Here is an 18,395-nt window from a genome sequence, read left to right as displayed (position 1 = left end):
TCGGTTAAGATGAAAATGGTATAAAGTGAAAGAAATGAAAAGGAAAAAAAAAAATTCTAAATTTGTTAAGTAGGAAAATGATGCAATTTGCAAGAAAATTAATTTTCTCATTCAACTCATAATAACATAGGAACTGAAAAAACACTCTTGTCATTACTGTTCAATCTTGCTGGAAGGCTAAGATCAACACGAAATGATGAATGAGGCAAATTAAGGTCTCCAAATATTTATCCACTGGACTTATCGCATAACCATTTGTTAAAACACGAGCAGAACAATGGGCAATTAACCATGACTTGAACAAGCTGCCAGACAATTCTAGAAGTTTCCATAATCATCAAAATGATTAAACAGTACATTCCTAACACCAGAACTATCAGTTCATACTACTATTCTATACTAGACGGAATCCCCATAGTTCAAACAAATAGAGAGTTCATTAAAAATAGAGAAGAAAACCAAAAAAAAAAAAAAATATGAAATAGTTAATGATGTACTTCATGGCAGAGTGTTAGTAGCAAAGACCTTTGGTTCCATCAGCACCAAAAATTCCAAACACAAGCAGTAAAGTTGTACCCAAAATGATGCCATGCCACCAATGCAAGCACATCCAACCACAACCACTACATTTTATCCCTCCGAATCTCATTTAAAATTCAGCAGCAGAGTCATAATCACCATCCCTGGGTTACTCTCCAGCCAAACTCACCTGCCAACCGCCAAAAATGCCATCAATGAAAAGGCACTCTTTTAAGCATCCAACACTGTTGAGAAAAGTCCTTGTTTCCTTGTAAGAGCAACTATGATCTTGTTCAAGTCAGAGATTTCCTCATCCCTCTGTCTCAGTTCTTGCGTCAGTCTTTCAATCTCCTTTAAGTGACCATCACAAAGGTTTGACCCTGCCTTAGTCTGCTCTCCAGCTTCCTGACCTGACTTCAACTTCTTGGACTCGCCTGTGGTGGTCTTCTCAACTTGGAATGATCTTTTCCTCGATGAAACTTGGCCAAGAAAACCCTCACTTGTCATTTTACGAACACAAAAGCTATCAATTGATTCGGAATCATATTGGAATGAAACGCATTTCTGTGTAGTCCGAGTCCTAACACAAGGCATCAACAAAATTCAAAATTTAATTCCTATGCATGAGATAGTTCAAATGGAAGACTATCAACAAAAATCACAGGAAAATGTTGTATAAAGATGGCACTAATGAATTACAGACCAAAGGCACTTGTTACAGGAGTATTAGGTTTTCACACCTAAACAAAGAAGAATACCTTTGTGTTAGAGATGAGATGAAGTTTTAACTCTAAACTAGCAAAGCTATGTTACATCAGGGTTAGCTTCAGTTGTTGCTTTCAAGGGAAAGTAAGGATATACATATAGCTACATACACGGGCCACCTTTTCCAGATAATATAAGTTGTGCAAGATATAGAGAAATTCTCATCCGGGAAATACCTTTTCTTGGTATCCATCGATATTTTCAAATGCTTGATTTGCCTCTTCTTGATTCTTAAAATTGGCAAAGGCAGAATACTTCTTTCCTCCAGCCTTTTTGTTGGGCTGCCACCAAATCATTCACCACATCAGCCTTTTCATAATGAACAGGGAAAAAAAGAGCCTACAATATACTTAAATTTTAAAATTAAGAGAGAGAGAGAGAGAGAGAGAGAGTGTTTGTGTGTGTGTGTGTCATTGTGTTGCATACATTACCTTACGCTGTCATAAGTTCATAACATCATTAAAAGAACTTTATTGGATGTTTATCCAAAAACAAAATTGACCTTTCCCTTCAAGCTCAATATTCACATTTTGCATAAGCAATTACCTTACGAAACCTTTCATGATGTATAGAACAAATATTATTGTTCGTCTAAGTTAAGTTATGGTCAGTGCAAAAGTTGATGGCCCACCATCTATTTTTTCAAATATTTGTAGGATATGGGCCACCCTTCGGGCAAGAAAGATCTCATCCTTGAGAATTATTCTTACATTGTCAATTTCTTGTCAGTTCACATAATGATGCAGCCAAAAAAATTAAATTAAATTAAGAGCTTTTAACAACTGTATGCTCAAGTGTGATTTGGTCTCTCAAAAGATCAATTTGAGCAAATTGTCCCTGGAAAATGTTCAAGGTGCAATTGACCCCTAAATGATTAATTGAAGCAAATTGCCACTAAATTTAAATCAACTGTAGTAATGTCCCCTAACTAAGGGAAGTTTTAGAGGGCCAATTGCAGTTTTAAACAATTTCAAAGAACAAATTGTTCAAATAAATATTTTTGGGGGGCAACTACACATTTGAGCATCTTTTTGGGGGCAAACTGTCAAAACCCCAAAACATTAAATGAAAATCTCTAAGTAGTTCAATGTAGCTGTTTGGTACAGCTTAAAACAGGTAACTTTTAGCTTAAGTTATTCTTGCATGTTTGCTCCAACTTATACATGGAACTTCTGCTTAAATCAGCTTATGCAGAAAGTTAAATAAGCAGAATCTCTCAAGTTGCCCAAGGGCTAATTCCGCTTCTCGATTATGAGGAAAGGTTGATTCACCTAGCCAACAACCTTAGGACAGACCCAATACTATCTTTGTGCAGTTCATTGCAATGAAAATCTCGCAATAGGTCAACAATATTTCCCAGTCAACAGATATCCTAATCCCAGGATCAATTTCTAATGAATAGTACAGAGGTCTTTGCAGGAACATAAACAATAGTCCCAAAATATGGGCAAGGTAGCATGCATGGTATATATATTACCAGGTTCCACTAATCAAGCTCATCCAAACAATAACTTAAAACAACGGTTATAGATATTCTGACCCTGATCTCAATTGTAAAGTCTCCAGGAATAATTTTATGTAATTCTTCACCGGGCACATTGACTGGTATCCTGTGGAGAAGTAGCTTTGACTTTTTGATCTCAGGCACCTACAAGGTCAAAGATACAATGAATTGACATTCTTATATTCGTTTGGAAGCAAGCAGGACTTAAATTTCGAAACTTACACCCTCATGAACCAGCGGTATAGCATTGTCTAATCCAGACTCTATCTTGGCCAGAACTAGTTTCATTGCAGCGGTTGCATCATCTAGACAATCGTGGGGAGCACCCTCCTTCCTGACTTCATATCCCAACACAGCCTGTGAAACAATTGACAGAACAATTCAACTATGCATACTGATCTACATACCTACTAGCCAACTAAGGGCATGCAGAAATTGCAGCATCTAGGAACACTAATGTAATGATGAACCAATGAGACAGTAAACAAGGAAATATAGAGAATAGTCCGCTGGTGTTCTGAAGAGACCAACCCATTCAGGCAAAAAAATGACAAATATGACAAATCCAAAAAAAAAATAAAAATGGAATTATGAATAAAAATACAAAAAGAATATTGGACTTTAACAATGCCTAGAAAATTATTCAAGGAATTTGGTACTTAAATAGGTTGCAAAAAACAATTGCCACAGTACATTTGTAAAAGGCATGTGCACAGAGAGAGAGAGAGACTGGCCAGATGTAAATGATAGGTTTGACAAGTTTGTAAAATAAAAACAAATATGACATCAATACCACATGCACAAAGAGACATGCATGTGTGCATGATTAACAACTTGCCTTGCACAGGTTATTCAAAGAAGGTCTTCTGAAATTAGCCTCATCCCCGTGCTTGAAGATCAAAGAGGTGTCAATCACTCTTCCATGATCTAACTTTAGAGCTGTAAGTAAAAAATCGAGAAAATATTATTCAAAGCTATCGGTAGTAAATAGCACAAACTTGGTGTAAGAATAGTTGACAAATAGTAAATCCAAATTGTCTTTTTCGGAATTGTGAGTCAAATCAAGTCGTGAATCATAAATATTTGGTCATAATTTCTAATTTACATAGAAAAATATATCTATTGCATTAGATATTAAAAATGTATTATATATATGAAAATTTTAGACATAAATCAATGAAAAAGGCTCTAATAGGTAAGACGCTTCTATGACGGGAAGTGGGATCATTGGTACAGTGGTCCCATGTAAGATCACAACCTTTTCTTTTCCCTTTTACATATTTTTCATCAATTATTTTTAATAAAGAAAGCAAACAAACCCAAACTCTAAATTTCAAAGCAACAATAACTCAATTTCCCAAATCTTCAAACTTCGTAAAAAAACTCAATTAATGCCTTCAAAATATTCCTTTGGTAAGTGCAAAAAATTGAATAAAGTTAAATATGTAAGCGTAGATTATAGTAGAGAGAGAAAAAAAAGAGTTTTTCTTCCCTAGGATTTGAGTCTTTGAGAGAGGGAGGGAGGGAGGATGGAATATAATAACCCTAACGACCTTAAAAAGATTGTTCGAACCCTTTTCCAGCAAAAAAACCAAAACAAAAAGGGGCCAAAAATCGAATTCAATGAATTGATCGATTCAGCAATTTAGTTCTACGATTCATCGAGATTTACGATTCATGCAATCTGTTTTTATCAATCACCTCCTGAATTGTATTGAATCATACAATTCAAATCACAAATGTGCGATTCCAAAAACAGATGTAAGAAATTAAAATCAGACGACAGCTAGTAGCCAAATGGCAAACAAATACATGGGATAACTATATTAACGAAGAATAATACTTATTTAAACTGTCATGCAAATAGAAATATTTAGAAGGAAAATTAATATTAAATCATACAACTTAGCTTACCTTTTAGATCATTGTTCAAACTGTGGCCAATTAATATTGTTTTACCATCCCGTAAAAGCTTCTTCATTGATTCCTATAAAATTGCCAGAGAGAAAGACATTCCAACTAACTTTTATTCATTTAGTTATTTTATATTTCAGATGATTTTTAGTTATTTATATATTAAACTTTTACCTAATTATATTTTTGGCTGTGCTGTTTGCAATTTACTTCAAAACTAACCACATATTACCTGTACATTAGCCAATGAACAAGTTACTCCATCCAAATTTTCTGCAGTGAGCCCAGTAATTTCACTCCTATAGTCTGCAACCGTTTTATTCGGATTTACAAGTTCGTTAAGTTTGACCTGAAAAACTCCAAATTCCAAAACACCACATCAACTTGGGAAGTAAAAAGAAAATTGTTCAATTGAGACCTCTAAGATGTCTAAAATTGTCAAACTAGTTGCAACATAGGTAATTCTTTTGCACCTGTGTTTCTGTGCGTGAGGCGAGAGGGAGGTATTACGAAGTCATGCTGCACAAAAATTTGAAAACAAGCTCAAACAGTACCTGTAGATCGTGCCCAACAGCACAAACCCTCGCTAGAGCTTCAGTGCCATCTTCACAGAGAACCATCTCACAATCAACGGCAAGCATTTTGGGAAATTTCTTATCTGGTTTGTACTGAGCTTCATTCTCAACCATCCCTGAAGTTTAGAAGAAGACAACACAAATCAATTAGCATAAAAAAATCAACCGTAAAGGAAATCAAAAACTAAAAGAAACCTTCATTGTTTACTGGCCTCGTTTGTAACTCACTATTTTACTCTAAAAATTAAAAAATTATTAAAAAAAATTAAAAAGTCAAAGATTTTATTATCTTTTTACTTTTCGCACATATTTTTGTAAAAAATTAAAAATCATTCTAAACATACTAATTTTTTTTATTTCATATTTTAACAAGAAAATTAAAAAATTACTAAAATAGTCTATTGATGCCTCATAGTAGAAACCGTCAATTAACAATATTGGAAAAAACTTAAATTCCATTAAATACAAGCAAATAGAACACCTCTTATTTGTTGGTTTGCAGCAAATGAACTTACTTGGACATATGCTTTCACTTTCAAAGAATTTATGTTGGACATGAAAAAAACTCAAGTTGAAATTTTTGACACTACATGAACTAGATACGAAGTTGGCCAGTTAGGGTTGACTAGTTAACAACATGAACCTCAAAAGTGACACAATACCATAACGCGCACACTCAAAAAATAAAAGCAAATTGGGTTAACGTCAAACCTACATAACTCGAATTTGACATGTCTAACCCATTTAAAGGTGCTATTGTAGCAGTTCTTGGAGTTAGTTATGAGTTAATTTTTTGTGTTAGTTTTATTTTATGATTTTACTTTTTATTATTGACAGTCATACTCGTTTGGAATACTAATTTAGCTAATTGTGTTGATTGAGACTTTTTATCTATTTGACTATTTGTGAGATTATTTCAACTTTTACTTTTTGTGGATTACTCATGAAACATGAACCTCAAAAGTGACACGATACAATAGCGTGCACACCCCCAAAAAAAAAAAAAAGAAGCAAATTGGGTTAGTGTCAAACCTACATAACTTGAATTTGACATGTCTAACCCGTTTGAAGGTGCTAGTGTACAAGTTCTTGGAGTCAATTATGAGTTAATTTTTTGTGTTAGTTTTTTTTGGGGTTGTTACTTTTTATTATTGGAAGTCATACTAGTTTGGATACTAATTTAGCTAATTGTGTTGATTGAGACTTTTATCTATTTGACTATTTGTGAGATTTTTTCAACTTCTACTTTTGTGGATTACTCATGAATTTTTGAGGAATTTTTATGGATATCATATAGTCATTGTAGATGTCGATGAATATCTGTGTTTATTCTTGTTAATGGATTAAACATGTATACATAACCTAAGAAGCACGGACACAGACATGCCGACACGCTAATTTTCAAAAAATGCAAGACACGACATGACACGACACGCGAGGGACATGCATGATATATAATTTTATATATTTATTATATGTTATATATATGAATATATCATTCAAAGATAATAAAAAAAATGTAATGTGACACTAATTCCTATAAATTTATATGGTTTTTGTTTTATTATTGTATCTTAAGTTGTTTTGTTCAAACTTATAATTAGTTTCACATGTGTCTAATCAATAGACACGTGTATTTAAGCAATAAACACATGTGTCCTCCAAGTGTCCAACGAGTGTCCGGGTCTTTAAAAATAGGACACATTCTGAAGAGTGTCGGACACGTGTCTTAAGAGTGTCGGTGGCCGACATGGACACGACACGGATACGTCACATTCTTAGAAGTGTCCGTACTTCTTAGTACATAACAAATAGGATGTGCACATTAATCATGGCATGCAAATCGTAATCAGGTTAACACTTTTATAAATAGGTCGGGTTAGTGTAAAGGGAATTCTCACTAGGGTTGCAAACGAGCTGAGTCGAGCCAAGCTTTGCTAAGCTCGAGCTTGGCTCGTTTGCTCATCGAGCTCATTTATTGAGCTCAAGCTCGGCTTGGTAAGTAACTGGACTCGAGCTCGACTCGACTCAACTCGTTAATATTAATGAAACTTGAGCTCGACTCAGCTTGGCTTAATGAGATTTTTTTAATATTACTTATATTATTTAAATAAAAAATATTATTTATTTTATTTAATATATAAATAATATATTTATTATTTAATTTAAATAAAGACAAACGAGCCGAGCTTATTCGACCTTGAGCTCGGCTCGTCTTATTTACTAAACGAGCCGAGCCGAGCTGAGCCTGTTCGTGAACCGCTCAGTTCATTTGCAACCCTAATTCTCACAAACTGGAGATGACATGAAACAAACAAAGATGAATAAGACAGATTCCCTCCCCCCAAAAAAACATTGAATTTTTATAATTAGCCCGCAGAATTTAGTCTCGTTTCTTCAAATTGCAATAGACGAGCATGCAGCAAATTAAGACTAACTATTTTCAACTATATTTAAAGGGACAACAGTGGTTACTTCTGGACCATGCTCCATATGGTATCAGCTAGAGCTGTCTCCTTCGGTACATGCACGATCATAGATATCGATTGCATTTTCACCAAGAAGTAACCGTATATCTCGCAAAATTTGAATTGGTCTTTCCACTCATTATTGTGTCATCATCGGCAAAAAAAATAGTATACTAATTCTCTTGGCACCAGAAAGTACAAAACAACCAATATTTGTAACATATACTTCCTAATAAATTCAATATTCAACTAATGTCTCTCCCTGCTATTGCACAAAAAGCAAGGAATTTTCTTAGTAAAGAAGAGAACAAGCTGCAAATGCAATAGCCCAATCTGATAAACCAAACCAAACCTTAAGTCCCATCAAATGGGGTCGAGCAAAAAAAAGAAAAGAAAAAGGAACAAAATTGACAGCAAACCTCCTCATGTGACAGAAATGAATAATCTAATGGGTATTTTGCAATATATGAAAATAAATAGCAAAAAAAAGAAAAGAAAAGGGAACAAAATTGACAGTGAACCTCCTCATGTGACGGAAATGAATAATCTAATGGGTAGTGTGGGTGTTCAAGAGTTAAGCGAACCAGCATCTGCACTGCCACAACAACAACTTAATAAGGATCATACTCAATAGAATTACAAGTAAGATACGTAAAGCTTAACAAATTTGTAATACAAACAGCCCGCCTTACAATACAAACAAGACGAAGAATTCTGCGAGAAAAAGTAGAAAACACCAATAAGTGATTTCAGATTAATGATGCATTCTGAAACTAGTGCTGAAAAATCAGTTCAAACATTTTATGAAAACAAGTAAGGGCATAATACTGAATGAGACTGGAAAGACTCAGTTTTTAGTCAAACAAATTAATATTAATGTGGTTAAACTGAGAACAAGACAGAATGTGCATTTAATTTACAACATAAATGAAACTCAAAGCTTGAGACATCAAAATCTTGTGACTAGAATATTGATTAAGGAGGAAAATCAGGCAACGGCATGCTGTTAAAAAAAAAAAAAAAAAGGAAGCTAGAATAAAAATTACTTATTCCTAATCAATCCATATATGTAATTTACATTCATCAAAAATATATAATTCTTATCCCAGTATGAAACTACTAAAAACATGTTAATCAAATCAAAGCAAACCTGCACAGGGGATTCAACTTCTCTGGATTCCTCTATGAATTTCCTAAGTATATCCTGCTTAGAATACCAGTGCATTTTGTTATCGAAAAACTGTAAACAAACACAAGCGTCGTAATGATTCTTCACATAAGTGAGAAAAGATTAGTTTCAAGGCAACAACTTTGGTGCAATTAATTACCTTTAAATCATCCTCTCGGCTAAATGTCTTTAGAAAACGAGCCAATTTAACAGCGGACTTCTTTCTTGGATCACGTATTCTAGACCCGAATAGTTTGTCATTCTTACTTAAAAACACCTCCCAGTCTCCTTCACTACCCTCCATCCCCTGTTGCTGGGCCGCCTTGACGAGAATAGCAAGAACCTAACAACATTCAAGTGTTATTTTAGATAACACCAGCTTCAGTGAGAGAGCAGCAATTTGCACAAGTAGTGCAAAGTTTTAGATCCACATCTAGTATTACCCTTTCCAGCACCAACAATTGGTATAATATATTCAATAATTAAGTTAAATTTCTAAAAAAAAAAAAATTCATTAATTTTACTAGAAACTATTAAATCCTTTAGCAATAGGTTGATTAACTACAAAAAAAAATTATTCATATATAGCACGTTAAAGCCTTAGAATCATCTTACATCTTTCCCCGCGTTGGCGATCATCTTATCCATCTGTGTGTGTGTGTCTGAGAGAGAGAGAGAGAGAGAGATACGAAAAGAGCCGGGAAGTTGAATTAGGAAACAATTTATATAATTATGTTCGTTGTTTCAACACTCATGAAATGAAGAGGCTTACACAAATTTGATTTTAAGTTATCTTCAATAGATTCTTTACAATTTTTTTTGAAGTACTTACAAATTAGAAGACAAATTCACATGATGAGTAATTTGAATTTTAGTTTTATTACCATGTCATGGCCTACTTATTTATGCACATATGTTTATCCGATGGCCAAAGTAATAATTGTATAGTGACAATATTTTGATATAAAACTATTTTTTGAGATACTTGTATAGAATTCTTAAATGTTGTAATTGACACAAAATTTTGGGACTTTGCTTTATTTTAAAAAAAAAAATTATATTGTTTTATGAAAAAAATAATAAATGTATAATGACACAATATCTAAATTTATCCAATTGTAGGAAGTGTAATGTCATAGAATCTTATTTTATTTTTTATAAATTGACATACCAGTTGAATTTAAGACTGTCAATGAATTGAGTCGAGTCACGTTGAACCGAGTTTTGCTGAGTTCTAGTTCAACTCGTTTACTAAATAAGTCGAGTCGAATTAAGCCTTTAACAAGCCGAGTCGAGCCAACTCACGAACAATTTAAATCATTTACAACCCTAGTTGAGTTGACACTAAATTTTTTTTTAGCATAGTGTGGAATGAGCCGGTGGTGCTACATGTACTAATTAGTGTACTAACTAGTGTACCAACACTAGTTATGACAATATTATTGACTCCACTCATTAATCACAGTAAAATATTAAAAATCTCTTAAACTATGTCATATTATTAATTAATATACTAATTAATTAATGTATGTAAACGGTTAATTGCTTTGCCTTACAATTAAAATTTACGAACTTCCAATTAGAGGCATTTACACTTACACCTGGATGTAAAACGTGTATGTAATTTACAACTCCCTAGTGGAGGAGTTTCCCAAGATAGCCTTGGATTCTACTTAAGGTGGAGCAACATTATTAAAATAATAATAATAATTGTAAATTTCATTTTTCTCAATGATACCAAAACAAATATAGGGCAAAGTCAATATATTTGTTATCCAAATTTGGACTAGTTTACAAGTTAGTTATGAATTTTGATAGTAAAAATTATATTCTTAATTTCATATTATATCTAGAAAAAATGCAACAGTTGTAAGTTTTGAACATTTCACATCTGCTAGACTTCCCAATTTAAAATCAATCTGTTTGTAACTTAAAGCTCATCATTGCCTTGCTTATCTAACATTTGTGATCATTTTTAGAACAAATGCAAACTTCTTGAAGTTATTTCTGTATACTTGGGAGAGTTTTATATGCAATTTCCAAGATTCTTCTTTTAACAAACAAATTTTAATCACATCACAAAGTTAAATTTATAACCTATATATAAAAAAATGAAAGTAAGCAGGTCCCTTTGCATCTAACGCATCAAATTGTCTGATTTGCCCTAATATATTAGCTGTTTGAAGTTTCAACATAGGAACAAAAAAACAAAGCACCTGCACATGGAAGTGTTGGAAGTTTCTTTTGATGACTATTCCGCTTGACCTGTGAATTCCAAGGAAGTGAGACAGTGTAGGTTGTTGTCTTTCTCAAACGGTGATGCTGGTGTATGTGTAAGGGTTATGCAGCAATAGGTTCTTCTGAATTGGTTTGGTTTGTTTTTTCCTTCTCTATTTGCCCTGCTAGTTTTCCCGAGATGCAGAATCAAGCAAGTGAGTCATGTTGAGTAATAAATTGGTATCCAGAAATTATGTGGTTCCAATTTTTCAATCTACAAATCACCGATTGTCTTACATGTGGTTTGCATTAGCTAACCAAGTGTATAGGATTATATATATACCTTCTGTTGCTGATGTTGGTATTATCTACATCTATAGCAAACAAAATAACTGGTATGCTCATTTTCTCTGTCTCTCTATCTTTTTGCGTTCCTATCTTGTGCCTACTTCTATTTAATGTTAGTATACATTCATGGGATTATTTTATTGAGGCTGTGTTTGTTTTGTTATGAGATGATTTGTCCACCATGTGTTTGCAAATATGTTTGACTAAGAGATTGAGATGCTTTGGCTTCTATACATTGGGCTTATTTTATTGATGTTGTGTTTGTTTTGTTATGAGAGGATTGGTCCACCATGTGTTTGCAAATATGTTTGATTAAGAGATTGAGATGTTTTGCCTTCCATACATTGTTCACCATGAAGGTTTGAAGTATATGAACATAGTAGTGGCAAGAACAAGCTACTAGTAGTGAAAATTGATTTCTCACATACACTTTAACTTTCATAAACTTCCTTAATTCATCAATCCAACTTTACAATCAATAATTCCACCTTGATGTTGAGAAGAAAAAAAAAAGAGCAGGAAAGAAAAAAAAAAGAAAAAAAAAAAGCAAACCAAGAAAAAAAAAACCAACAAACCAGGAAAGAAAAAAGAAATAAATAAAAGCATACCAGGAAGAAAAAGAGCAGGGAAAAAAAAAACAATCAAAGTGATTTCTCGCATACACTTTTAACTTTCATAAAGTTCCTTAATTCATTAATCTAACTTTACAATCAAAACAACTTATCCCAATTTCTAAGTGGCAAATAAATATTTAAGCATAGAAAATTGAGCATAAAACCATACCACACAAAACAAGGCAGGGAATGCAACTCACAACCTGAGAGATGTAGGCACAAAAAATAATTTTTTAACACAAGATAGCAAACCTGAGTCATAGTTCTATTGCAGACACTTTAACTTTCATAAACTTCCTTAATTCATCAATTCAACTTTATAATTAATAATTCCACCTTGATGTTGAGAAGAAAAAAAAAAAAGCAGGAAAGAAAAAAAAAAAGAAAACCAGGAAAAAAAACAGCAAAGCAGGAAAACAATACAGCAAACCAGGGGGAAAAAAAAGAAAACAAACTAGGAAGAAAAAGAGCAAGAAAAAAAAAAACAAATTGATTTCTCACACACAAACCTGAGTTATAGTTTTATTGCAGCAGCGACGAGTATCCCACTGCCATTGTTTTCCCATTGCATTTGTGACAAAATATGTACAAATTTTGTGTTGGAAAATTTGAATTTAAATTTACTCAATTGGTTGTGTCTCTTGAGATGGAAGGATGTGTCCTTTTGAAGGGTTACAACCTTTCTGAAGATTCACATAGAAGTCTATAAATCTCATCTTCCTCACTTCATTTTAGATAGAGAATTGCAATTTTCTTCTTCATTTTGCATTTTATTCTTCATATTTTTTTGAGTCTAATTTTCCTATAAAGAGAGTACATGCACAGTGAAGTTCGCTAGGCTTGCAATAGTAGTGCTACTAGTGTAAGACATTGATCGTTGTATCCTGAGAGATAGACGTCCATTAAGTCCTAAGCACCGGTGGAAGAACGAATCTGTCTTAAGGAAAGAGTGTCATACGCTCGACTCGATCAGGTTTTATCTATTTATGTGCTGTAAGTTTTATCGTGTTATTATGCCGATTTATTTCAGTTTTTGGTTTTGCCCAAAAATCGTCTGCATAATTTTAAATTATATTTTCCGATAGTTTGGTATTATTTTTATAACATTTTGAAGCGATGTGGTTGCACATATTGCCTTCACCTACATTGCTCTACACAGTATTTGTTTTCCATCCAAGAGATAACCTTATTGTAAACAATATCAATTGAGATCCACCAATTAAAATTTCCCACTCATTTTGCTAAGATAGAAACCCAAACTTTTAGTACTTGATAACTAACCTTTGGGAGACAGCAACTTTGTACTTATCAGCAAACCTGATTTAGTTAACCTAGATGAAGCTTTTATGGTTCCAAGAAAAGAAGAAAAAAAAAACAAAAACAAAAATTGTGTACATCACCTCCTTCGTATCATTTTCCAATTCCTTTGTCGTTGAATCTTTGAGCCAAACCATAGAGAACTTCAGAAATCAAAATGATTTGAGCAGTTGAAATTTTTCAGATTCGAATTTGAATGTGATTTTAGGATTTCAAGTCAGACACATAAATGTTTAAATTGCTTTCGAAAAAATAGTGACTTGAATTATGAAGTTCACCAATAATTTATGATTAGAAAGTGCCAAACTATCAAACGAGTAGAAATAATAGGAAACCAAGTAATCCATAGAAGTAGGATAAGAAAAAAAGCCTTCAAAATCTGCTTAGAAAGAAAAGTTCAAAAAATTACAAGCCAAAAATTATGAGTCCCAACAACAACAAAAATACTAGCCAAAAGAAAATCAAATTAAACCGCAAAGAAAATATTAGCCACCTACTACAAAATGCAACTTCCAGTATAACCATGCATATAAATGCCATATACTACTCAACCATTCAAATAAGTCTTATAAATATTTGTTACAAACCTCAAATAATAATAAAATTAAGCATGAATAATAAGTCTACCATACATCCAGAAATAATAACCTGTGGTGGTCTTCTTTTCTCAATCTCTAACTTCAGAAACGTCAGCTAAACTTCATCTGTAGGAAGTGTAATGAAGTACTCACGACGCTTGTCTCTTAAGAACAATCTGGCAGCCCATACATACATGTCATCATCCGGGGGCACACCAAGAATGCTTTCCACCTTCGCCAAACATTCTGCAATTGAAGGATATCTTGCTGAGGTTTGTGTTGAAGTTACTGAAGATGACTCAACCACATTGACTATACGATAAAGTGTCTTGATAAGTAGAATTGCATCAGAAACTTTTTTTTTTGCCTTACCCCTGTTTGATGAACCATCATGTTTGATAGACGTTTTTTATTTAAATAAAAAAGATGAAGGACCTTTGAATCAACATTATCATCAAATTCAGCATCATGTGGGCTATGAAATTCCTCTCGAGTGTCATCAGTGTTAGGCATAACCCCTGAGTTAGGGGTGTATGCACATTCTCTTGTAGCAGCTGCATTTGAGAATAGTATGTCTAGGTCTTTAGAGAATTGCAATGGCATACGCCAAAATTTAACAACATCAGGATACCTCTGCAACAATTAGAAAATAAATTTTTGGTTTGGCATCATTAAAATTTGGTCTGTTTAAAAAAAAGAAAGAAAAGGAATATGTACGTTACTCAATTAACTGACCTCCAATTTCTTGGTCCACCACTCATCAGATTCAGAGATAACTCCAGTCAATGTATCACGGCCTAAGCTTATCTCACCCTTTAAGAGATTATTCCATAAAAGCCAATCTTTTTTCAAAACATCCCAATGATTTTTCATTTGTATTTGTTTGTATGTTTTTCCAGTCATAGTTTTAAACTTAGTTATCACATTTTCCTACTTGACCCTATCTAAGTGTGTATCAGGTCTATGTGCAAACCTTCACTTGCTCAACACAAAGCTTAATGAAAATCTCATTTGATTTTGTATCCCAGTGAGCCTTAACGGATGGTACTGGAGAAGATTTTCCCTTATTCTTCCCATTTTCAGATTGTGTTTTCTCTTGGGTACTCATTCAATGAAGGGAAAAAAATCTTAAAAAGATACTCATTCACTCAATACCATTGCTTGCATTAAAACATAAGATTAGTACAAAATAACCATACATTGACAACTGGAATAAACATATCAACATTCACGAAGTACACAGCTTAGTACAATGATTTATGGTAAACTACATAGCACAAAAAAACTTGATCTAAAACATCATATAACCATTAGTGTGTGAAGAGTAATGCAACTGACATAACAATACAAATTGTGAGCAGACCCACAACAAGCTGCTTCATGAATGTTAAGGATTGCTCAAGCATTTGGTTCTTGATTTTTAGTCCTACAGTCTCGATATTTTGATTTTGATAAAGCATTCTCTCGTTCATTTTCCTGTCTACTATCGTCACAAATGTTAGGGTACACCACCTCCAAAATTAACAATTTATCTTCTCACAAATGAAATACAGTCTCTCTTTAGATGGCTTGTCAGACTCGGTAACCCTTATGGCAGCTCTTAGACCACAATCACATTTCAAAGCCTCGAACCTCAAGTCGAAGTTCTCAGCACTTCCAGAATAGTTACTAGAGGAGGACATGCCTCTGCATTAATTTTTCATTTACATATTATAAATATTTTAAAAGTCCATCATATTCTTCATTAACCATTTTAGTCTTATAAGTGTTAAATGAATAGATGACTTCATATGTATATCAAAAGAACAGTTGCTAACAAAAAAATGCTACTACAGTATGCAGAGAGATAAACAAGGTCTATATAGTTTTCTTTTCTTCATAGTTGATAGATAATAAGTGTGAGAATGGTGATTGTGATTTAGATTTTTTAGAATCAAAGTATGAAATTTGTAACGAACAAAGCTAATAAATGACTTCATTGATACAACAACTGTATGGATCTGATAAGTTTGGATCAAAAAGCCGCTAAATTTAGCAGAATCGGACCAAAATACAAATTGGGTATTTCTAGATCACTGCCACAATAGCATTGAAACCCTAGTAAAATGCATAGAATCAAACTAAAATTTGTATTGTTAAAATAAAGATAAACAACACTAAATTGAAAACCCAAGTGAAACATGCAGAATCGAACTAAAATTGAAATGGGTATTTCTAGATCAGTGTTCAAAATAGAGACAACAGATTACTAAATCGAAACCCAAATAACGAAATGTGTATAGATCGATGATCGAAACACATAAGAAGTCAAAATGTAAATGAATGAGAGACAAATAGTACAATCTGAGAGAAGGATGAGAAGGAATCTTCGCATGAGAAAGTGTGTCTTCGCGAATCGCGAATGTATGATATAAGAGAGAGAGAGAGAGAGCGTTTCACAATAATCAGAGAACACTATACACAGAGCAACAAAAAACAAAAACAAACCCTAAACCGATGTGTACATAGGGTTTGAAATCTTACTTTTTTCGTGGAGATCAATGGAAAACACTGGACCTCGTAAACGATTTCGCCTGGGATCTTGGATGTGGAAGTGATTCGTCGTTCGCCAGAGAGGAGAGGAGAAGAGGAGATATATATATTTACTTTTTGTGTCCGCAACTGATGCCGTGGCAACAAAAAAAAAATTTATACTCAAGATATATATATTTACTTGATTATGTTTAATAAATATATTTGTTTATAGATATTTTTTTATATTAATATTGAGTGTATATACTATAAATAATATTTATCTCATTTAAAATTAGAAAGAGGTATTGTGGTGCAGTGGGCTAAGTGTGGTACGTTGGGTTCAAGTTACCCGAATGAAGTGGGTGGGTTCAAATCATGGGTTAAATTTTTTAAAACATTTAACCATTTTTGGCGTCAGTAACTTAGCGTCTCAAAAAATTAAAACTTTTTGTGTCAGCAACTTGCCGACTCAAAAACCTTTTGCAATCCGACCAATTTCATCCCTTGAGTTATAGTCGCAGCACCGTCACAAAAATGTTTTGCGTCGGCAAACATGCTACTTGCGACGGTACGCTGCCAACTCGAAAACGCGAAAACCCTCTTTTTTAGTAGAAAGCACTAGGCTTGGAGAAAATGCAAAGATCGAATCTAAAAAATAGACAATCAAAACAACACTTCCAAATAAGCCTAATAATCCCACATTAGGTATCTAAAGCCTACATGTGGGGCCGAGGTAACCGAGAACTAAACTAAACATTAGATTAAGAAACATGGGAACCGAATTAATTTTGTTTGGTTCAAGGTTGGATAGATGAGTAAACTAACCTAACCACACAAAAAAAAACCCTTTAATTTTATATTTAAAAGGTTGGTGTATATAGTTTGATCTTAACAGGGAATAGGGCAGTTTGTTTGCTATACAAGTTGAAGAACAAAAGATCTCAGAAAGTTGCCTAAAATATCAGGAATAGCATTCAAATTATCAAGCAATAGTGCAACAAGGTGAACCAATTTTACCCACAAAAAACACGCATGCACTCTTTCATAAAAACACAAATTTACCACCTTGAACAGCAGCTTCAATTCAAGAGTTTCAATCCGATTTAGAGTCCCGACTGCACATTGAAAACGATGATTTAAGCAAAGATATCAGAGGCTAAAAAACATGATTGCTTGAAGGGCTGTAGTTGAATCCCTATTGCTAGCGGTTTAAAGCCTCCAAAGTTTAGGATAGAACATAAAACACACTGTTTTAGACATACACAAATGTATGCTTCCTCTCAAGTCTCATCTTGTAGTGCCTCTACTTGCTCACATATGAATTTATTTCAAATCATATCCCTAGGGCAATTGATGTCAATTTGAGTTGCAATCAAATTAAGCTTGCAAGTATACGAATCCTGTGCAGAGACTGTGCATATTATGAGATCAATCCCACGAGAGTTGACTTAAAGGAGCCAAATTGCAGAATTCTAAACTAATTCAACAATGATGGATTGGTTTTATAAATGAAGGAAATAAAAGAATCATAAAGAAAGATGAAGGAAATTCTGTTGAGAATATCATAAGAGTAAGGCACAGAGTCCACCTCCATTCATCATAATACTAGGCATCTAATGCAAGTTCACATAATATGTAACCTAATGTATTTTACAGATTTCCAGCACATCTATGTTCTTGATTAGACACAAAAGATGTTTCTCTTTCTCACAGTCAGTAGAAAATGCCCTGTCTATGATCAAACACAAGCATTTATTGGTTTCCAAAAACCATCCAAACCTATTCTATGTTCAAGCATACAAATTTGAAAAGGTAGAAACATTCATTATTCATGAAGAAAAACACTCAGAAGCATAATAGAAACAATCTTAGAGCTTCCTTATAGCCCTAGCAA

At 33.5% G+C, this 18,395-nt stretch overlaps 1 protein-coding gene across 1 annotated transcript; it reads right to left on the bottom strand.

The window, feature by feature from the left end:
- Positions 1-306: 306 nt before the first annotated feature.
- LOC114290761 (small RNA degrading nuclease 1) lies at positions 307-9,622 on the bottom strand. Its single transcript, XM_082919657.1, has 13 exons — positions 9,529-9,622; positions 9,074-9,256; positions 8,896-8,985; positions 8,267-8,335; positions 5,257-5,400; positions 4,935-5,051; positions 4,703-4,775; positions 3,627-3,727; positions 3,011-3,145; positions 2,772-2,932; positions 1,716-1,721; positions 1,461-1,577; positions 307-1,099 (listed from the first exon to the last, which is right to left on the bottom strand). The coding sequence occupies exons 1-13, from the start codon at positions 9,559-9,561 to the stop codon at positions 751-753; spliced, it is 1,578 nt and encodes a 525-aa protein (XP_082775783.1). The 5' UTR covers positions 9,562-9,622; the 3' UTR covers positions 307-750.
- Between the last annotated feature and the right edge of the window lie 8,773 nt (positions 9,623-18,395).

The sequence above is a fragment of the Camellia sinensis genome, chromosome 1 (assembly GCF_055761805.1).
Source record: "Camellia sinensis isolate YWXY chromosome 1, ASM5576180v1, whole genome shotgun sequence".
Lineage (NCBI taxonomy): Eukaryota > Viridiplantae > Streptophyta > Magnoliopsida > Ericales > Theaceae > Camellia > Camellia sinensis.
This window is presented reverse-complemented; position numbering and strand designations above follow the sequence as displayed.

What these genes read in the sequence shown, in the direction of transcription:
- LOC114290761 (XM_082919657.1), bottom strand. Translation starts at nt 9,561, where the DNA reads ATGGATAAGATGATCGCCAACGCGGGGAAAGAT. An exon ending in CTGTTGGGCACGATCTACAG is followed by an intron (nt 5,052 to 5,256) that starts GTACTGTTTGAG and finishes GGAGTTTTTCAG; the next exon opens with GTCAAACTTAACGAACTTGT. An exon ending in GTTCATTGGCTAATGTACAG is followed by an intron (nt 4,776 to 4,934) that starts GTAATATGTGGT and finishes GCAATTTTATAG; the next exon opens with GAATCAATGAAGAAGCTTTT.